The sequence below is a fragment of the Cyprinodon variegatus genome, unplaced genomic scaffold (assembly GCF_000732505.1).
Source record: "Cyprinodon variegatus isolate N-32 unplaced genomic scaffold, C_variegatus-1.0 Scaffold66, whole genome shotgun sequence".
Taxonomy (NCBI): domain Eukaryota; kingdom Metazoa; phylum Chordata; class Actinopteri; order Cyprinodontiformes; family Cyprinodontidae; genus Cyprinodon; species Cyprinodon variegatus.
This window is the reverse complement of record NW_015150519.1, coordinates 1,607,720-1,614,312: the sequence shown is the minus strand read 5'-3', so window position 1 is coordinate 1,614,312 and position 6,593 is coordinate 1,607,720. Positions and strand designations below refer to the sequence as shown.

Below are 6,593 nucleotides of genomic sequence, written 5' to 3'. Positions count from 1 at the left end.
GTGCTCTCCAAAAGGAAAGAGGTGAAAAGCAGCCTCTATGCTTATTATCATAGCTTCCTCAGCATGGGAAGCTCTGAAGGGTTCAGACTAATGCAAATTGTAGGAGCTAGCTCCCATTTCTATCTCCTCTTCCTTCACCTTCCAGGGGAGATCAAAAGTAAGGACACCATCATCAGCAGGAAGGGAACTACAGACTGCTGTGTTGAATCCAAACAGCCTTCAGTCGGAGTTCATTACAGGAGAGATTGATGCTGCTAGTCAGGTTGGGACTACAGCCTTTTGCAAAAGAACTACAAACAGAGTTTATAAAAATGTAGCAATTGGCTGAACTTTCTATTAAAAAACCCAAAACATTTAAAATTATGCAGATGGTTTACTATATAAAGTTACAAACATAATATTTTGCGAATGACGGCAGTTATCACATTTTTTAAATGAGATTTCAGAAGTTTGCGATGAAACCGTATTTATTTTGTCAGACCAGAACAAATAAACAGAATAAACATACAAATCAAAAAAAGAAAAAAAAACTAATAAGAACATTAGCCCCTTTTTGGGGGTCACACATTGCACATTCAGTCTCAGTCAAAGATTAGAAAAATTTAAGTCAGAAATTAAGATGACATTACCAACCAACACAATTTAGTCTCATAACAAACTGACATTAAAGACTATATCTTTATAAGTGCATAGGGGTCATATAATGGTTTAGTTAGACTTAGAGACTTTTAGCTGTAATCCTTTTCTCTGAACAGGTTAAATGCCCTGATCCTCTGCTAATCCAGGTATCGCCGACCTTAATCTTTTAATCCAATTTCTCCTAAACGACTGATTAAGTTACATTTGCTAAAAGCAAAGAATGCCTTTTTCTCTCCTGAAATAAGTAGTGGGGTGGACAATGTAACCACACAAACTCTAATGCAAAGCTTTAGTTTACCTCTCTATACTGGGGCTGTCATGAAGCACTTTACAAAGTGAGAAAAATAAATAAAGCATAGTACACGCAAACCATTAATGAAGCGAAAAATTCATTTGCAGGATTAACATTTGAGCTTTTGTTAATATACAGACTATATTCATTTAATCTGCATGGTACTGGTGGAGAGGTTCATTATTTGCTCTAGGACCAATGTTTGCGTCTTTAACTGTGAATCAGTTTGAGGATGTTTTCATAATGCCTTTTTACCTGAAAAACGTACTCAAATAAGATTATAACAGGATAAAGTTCAGCTAAATATAACTTGCTGTAACCTTTCTGTAATCTTTGTAGTCCTCAGTTGGTCTTATTCACCATGCCCTTGGACTTCATTTCTGCCAGTTTGCTGGTAACAAAGTTCCACTTAAAGGAGGCCTCTTCGCTGCCTCCTCCCAATGAGACATATTTAGAGAAGCTGTTGCTGCTTCCCTCATCCTTTTCTTCTGTGGTGCTCTGCCCATCCTGCTGCTCCTCCACTGCAGCCTGAATCTCCCCTTCCTCTCCTGGCTGTGCATCACCATCACTTGCAGCAGTGGCTGCTGCTGCTGCTGCTTCGGCCTGCTTCTTTGCAGCCCAGTTGGTGGCGAAGCTATCCCAGAATCCTGTGCGCCTGTTTGGTCGAGGAGGAGGTTCTTCAGGTTTTACTGCAAGAGGGCTGAATAGAAAAAGGATAGAAAAAAAAATGTTTTTTAAAGACTCTGTTTAATATGCATCAATTTTAAAAGCTCATATTTTGACTTCTTTTAAAAGAATAAAGTCTCAAGACCAAAACATTGTTTCACAGCAATTTCCCAATAAGCAAGATCAAGACTTCATACACTGTGGTCCTGTCTGATTATGGAAAAACTATTTACAACATTTGTATCATTATGGATAACCCTTTTAGAAGCAGTCAGAGGGAAAATGAGATAATGAAGGAATAAGCTTTTTTTGCTATGCTTTTATAGCTAAAGTAAAACTAAATAAAATAGAATCTATTTAATCAGGAGACTATGAAATACAATGCACCTCTTTAGATGGAATAATTCAGGTGCTTAGATGAAATTCCAGGAGGTGGCAAAGGGGGTTCTACCTGTGCAATGGACTGGCTCTGCATCCTATACTTAGATATTTACACATACATTTTGGTGCAGGAGATTGAAAACTCCTTAAATAATTTATTCAATTTGAAAATATTCAAAGCAAAGCCGAAATTCCATTAAAAATGAGTTTCTTCTAAGTTATATCCCAACGTTATGAAGAAATCATGTTAAAACATCAGATAAAACTCACAACATATGTTCCTGTGTGTCAAATCAAATATAAATTAGAAGGGGGAAAAAAACACTAACTTTAGCAAAGAACATTATAGAAGCATTTATCCAAAGTTCATGGCTATGACATGGATAACTGAGAACTTTCACCAGTATCCAAGTAGTAAATGTTGAATATTCAAATATTCAAACCCCACTGCAGAAGCTCCAATTATAGGACTAAATACATGTTGTAATGTTTCTAATGTATATGTTTATATACATTATATTACAGACTGCAGGGCAAAGTGAAACTACCATTGGTGAATTAAGTGCACGACTGGTTAAATGCACAGTTTTATTTAAAACATTTTAAAACTCCTTGTTTTTCTTTGTACTATAATGCAAATAAATAAATAAAACTTGATCAGTAGCAGTGAAATGGTCCATATGAGCACTTGTCCTGAGATTTAGTGGATTGGAGACACAAAAATAGAATATGGGGAAATTAAATATCAAAGCTGCGCATGAACATGTATTAAATGATGCAGGCTTTCGTAATCAAAGGAGAGACCAAGTTCATTAGTGAGGGGCTGCACTGTTTGTTTCGATTGATTCTTCCCCAGTTGTGAATCTGATCATAACATCCATGGAACAAACCAATCGAGCTGCAATAAAAGAAAAATTGTATTTTTTTTTTTTTTTTTTTAAAGGGCACTATGAACTCACTGATCAGCAACTGGCGGGCTCTCAGTCTCCTCCAGGAGCTGGTGTTCATCCTCTTTGTTGAAGAGAGACGAAAATCTGTTCCAGCTTTTGGCCCCGGCTCCCTGCATCTGAACATACAAACAAAAACCAGGTCAAAGTTCAATGATGGGAAACATTTCACGTTTTCAAAAAGGGAGGCTTTAATTTCATTTGCTGCCAAAAAAAAAAAAAAAAAAAAAAACATGGCTGCATCATCATCACATCATGACTTATCAATATGAATGCTTCAGTGTTTGCTGTACACATGCCTTTCTTGCCAGCTGAGATACAGCATTGGGTCCTTCATCCTCCTGTATTGGACCCGTATCATGTTCCCCCTCTGTGACCTGCAGCAACATTGAACATAATTAACTTCACAATCTCCTATGTTTGTTTCTACGCTGTGGGTTTCTGGATAGACATCGTCACCTAGTGTTGACTCTAGATACTGCAAAAATGTGAGAAAAGTCATAGAATAAGCTCATGTTTGCATCCTAGATGATAGAATCCAGCTATAATCATAATTTTTTTGGCCTAACAGGAATTTTAATGAGAGCACAGGTTAAAAACATCAGCTGATGGTCCAAGCATGCCCTGAGGAGATGGCTATTTGTCTCATACCCTGCCAGTCTTTCACTGTAAGGCCAACTTATCCGTTTGCTCAGCTCCTAGATTGGAATCAAATTTCGCTTTACTGCAGAGATCTGGGTCAGCACTGCACTTGTTCCAGTGGCAGCGATTCCTGCATAGACTCACACAGCAGCAATCGCAGATAAATGAGCATTTGTTTTATATATATATATATATATATATATATATATATTCGAATCTGGCCTGTGGTTCTTTGTCGCATGTCTCTCCCCCTCTCTCATTGCCCCTTTCCTGTCAGCCTACTGACAAAAAAACGAGCCACTAGTGGCACAAAAACTCAGAAATAAAATGAAATACTCTGTATTTAAAAATAAGATTTTGTAAAACTGCCAATAAGTTTCACAAAATAAGTTTGCTTTGTCTTTGCTGTAAGGATGGCCTCATAGTTTAGCTCCTGAAGATAAATTGATGAGGGTTATAAAAGAAAAAAAAAAGGGTTACCGGTAGTTATTTTTCTATGCATATCTTTATTTTTAAAAGAAAAGTTCTCTTTAAGTTTTGCAAACGCTTTTACAACCAGCATCCTTTACTGATGTCTAAACCTACATCTTCTTTTGATTTTAAGTAGGCCCCCATTTAAAATGGCTTAATTATACATCACTGTCAACAATAGCACCAAAATGCAGTTTTATATATCTAGATGTTTATTAGTGTTTCACGTCTCAGGACACAATTACAATCACTGGTAAGCTCTGTCTAGAAGTCCCTTTGTACGACTAACTGCAAACTGTAGCCAATCCAGCAAAGTTTTAAGAAATACAAACGTAAAGCTAGAGACCTTATTCTTTTACATTTCTCAGATTTTCATACTTTTAATCATTTGTTTCCTGTGTGAATCCTTTACCTCTTCTGCAGTGTCCTCCTCATATTCCGGATCCAGAGTCTTCATCACTTTGCTTTTATAAATCTTCCACATTGGATTCATGTTTATGAAAAATGATGCTTTACAATGAGAGGAAACACCTGCAAAGACCTCTGACACTCCAGTTGCCCACCCTCCACCGAGTCTCCACTTCCACCTTCAGGATGTCTCAGTTGGGCCTCAGCAGACCTATTTCCATGGGGGAAACTCTCAGCAGACAGCAAACACGGTAAACTTGTTCAGAGGTCAGGTCGACGTGTTTTCATGCTACACCTTTGATGGGATTTTGTCCGTTTCTTCAAAGTGACCCCATCAGTAGCAGCTGTCGTCCAGACACGGTGTCCGCACAGGTAAAACTAGGAAATCCTTCTGCAGGTGCATGAAAGAAAATAACAAGTGTGTATGCACACGCACTAGCATTTGTCAGAGTTCATTATACCTGCCTCGGTTACTTGGAAACAGGTGTAGATTTCCTCATTTATATTTTAGAGGGTTTCTTTTTGCTGAGCCAGAGCTCCATTGTCTGCCAGCTTTGGTAGGATGACTCCTGGGTGCAGAAAAGCGCATTACTGACATGACTGTTAGAAAAAAACAGCATGAAATGTTCCTTTGCACCTTATTCTGATGTGGAGAATTAACCTCTGATGGGAAACATTTGAAATATGAAGCAGATTTTTAAGTTTTTTTCATATTTACCAATCAATATCATCCAAATAATTCCTAGTTTATTCTTGGAAACTTTTACAGCTTGTTTCTGTTACCTGGCCTCTTCCTTATCATCCTCCTCTCAGCTCTCATTGGTCGGCATTGGAACACCTATCAGATCCAGGTGTGCAGAAAGTTTTGGTTTTTTTTAACTCTGACAAACCTGAGATGGCTATCTGCTGTTGTTAGGTAAAGATGCATAAAGCATTGATGGCTGATTAGATTTCACCAGAACCACTGAATGTTTTTTTATGTTGCAACATAATTCATTCAAATAATTTTAACTTTAAATAAACATAATTGTTGCTTTTAGAGTGGGTAAAAACTAATTCAGTGAAGCCCCTGATGCATAATGAAAGAAGAGACTGATTATAATCTTGGTTATATGTTAGTGAAACTCTATCTTGCATGTTCTGTAGCTGTCCTGTTCCTGGTTTTGATGACTAACAGGGATAAAGCTGTGAAGTCAGACAGATCCATCATATCCACATGAATTTTACATGCAAGTCTGTAAACGGCACAAAAATTTAAACACATTAGTTTCTGCTGGTTATTTGAAGGGAAGCCAGTATGTGTGTGTGGATAGTGCTTCTCAGGTTTCACTCTGCAAATAAAGCTGTCACCCAGCAATTTATCAGAGCCGACTGCCTTGGTGGGTCAGTGGATGGCCTACTTATCATTTTAGGGAATTTATTAAGAAAAGCAAATGTGCTTTGAACTATTAATACATAGAAAATATTTTCATAAGAGTCATCTCAACATCTCATGAGCCTGTATCTGTAAACTAATGCTGGCTGCTGTCTGTTTGTGAAAAGGACCTACAGAATCGTCATTAAAGTTTATTGGACTACTAACCAGCCCACTGCCACTGCTGCTACTATAAAACAAGCCTGTGCTTTTTTTCATCCAGTCAGAGGTCAACATGTCAGCTGCAGAGGAAAATCCAGTGACAGTTCATCTTTCAACTGAATGCCTACATCTAAATTATAAATAATTTATTATAGGGAAAATTACTATTTAAGATGTCTGTGGTTTTTAATAAATGTTTCAAATTGAGCTTTTGAAAACTCAGCCTAGATACAAAGTAACAGACAAAATGTCCTTAAAATAATCTATGCATACTAAAAAGTAATTATGAATAGCTAAAATGTTGTTATGCCCTTTTCTGTTTTACGTATATAACTTCAAGATTATATTAGACTCTATAGAGAAATCTATGGAGAAAGAGGTTGCTTTCTTTCACTCAAAAGTCAATGGTCTTTCTGTAGCTCCCTTAGAGTGCTCCTCTGATGTATGCCCACAGCTTGCCTAGATTTTAAGATTTGAAAAAAACAAAAACTTTAAATTGTATTTCAAATATAATGAGAGATGTAGAATTCAAGGTCAAAACAAACTAAGGAGGGAAAACTTTGACCAATCA

General features: G+C 37.1%; 1 protein-coding gene across 1 annotated transcript; it reads right to left on the bottom strand.

Annotated features, from left to right (window-relative positions):
* Positions 1 to 461: 461 nt before the first annotated feature.
* LOC107082968 lies at positions 462 to 4,893 on the bottom strand. Its single transcript, XM_015371869.1, has 4 exons — positions 4,451 to 4,893; positions 3,225 to 3,302; positions 2,938 to 3,044; positions 462 to 1,631 (listed from the first exon to the last, which is right to left on the bottom strand). The coding sequence occupies exons 1-4, from the start codon at positions 4,529 to 4,531 to the stop codon at positions 1,274 to 1,276; spliced, it is 624 nt and encodes a 207-aa protein (XP_015227355.1). The 5' UTR covers positions 4,532 to 4,893; the 3' UTR covers positions 462 to 1,273.
* Positions 4,894 to 6,593: the final 1,700 nt, after the last annotated feature.

Coding starts and splice junctions, on each gene's coding strand:
- LOC107082968 (XM_015371869.1), bottom strand. CDS start 4,531: ATGAATCCAATGTGGAAGATTTATAAAAGCAAAGTGATGAAGACTCTG. Junction 3,303..4,450: donor AGGAGGACACTGCAGAAGAG/GTAAAGGATTCA, acceptor ATGTTGCTGCAG/GTCACAGAGGGGGAACATGA. Junction 3,045..3,224: donor TATCTCAGCTGGCAAGAAAG/GCATGTGTACAG, acceptor TTGTATGTTCAG/ATGCAGGGAGCCGGGGCCAA.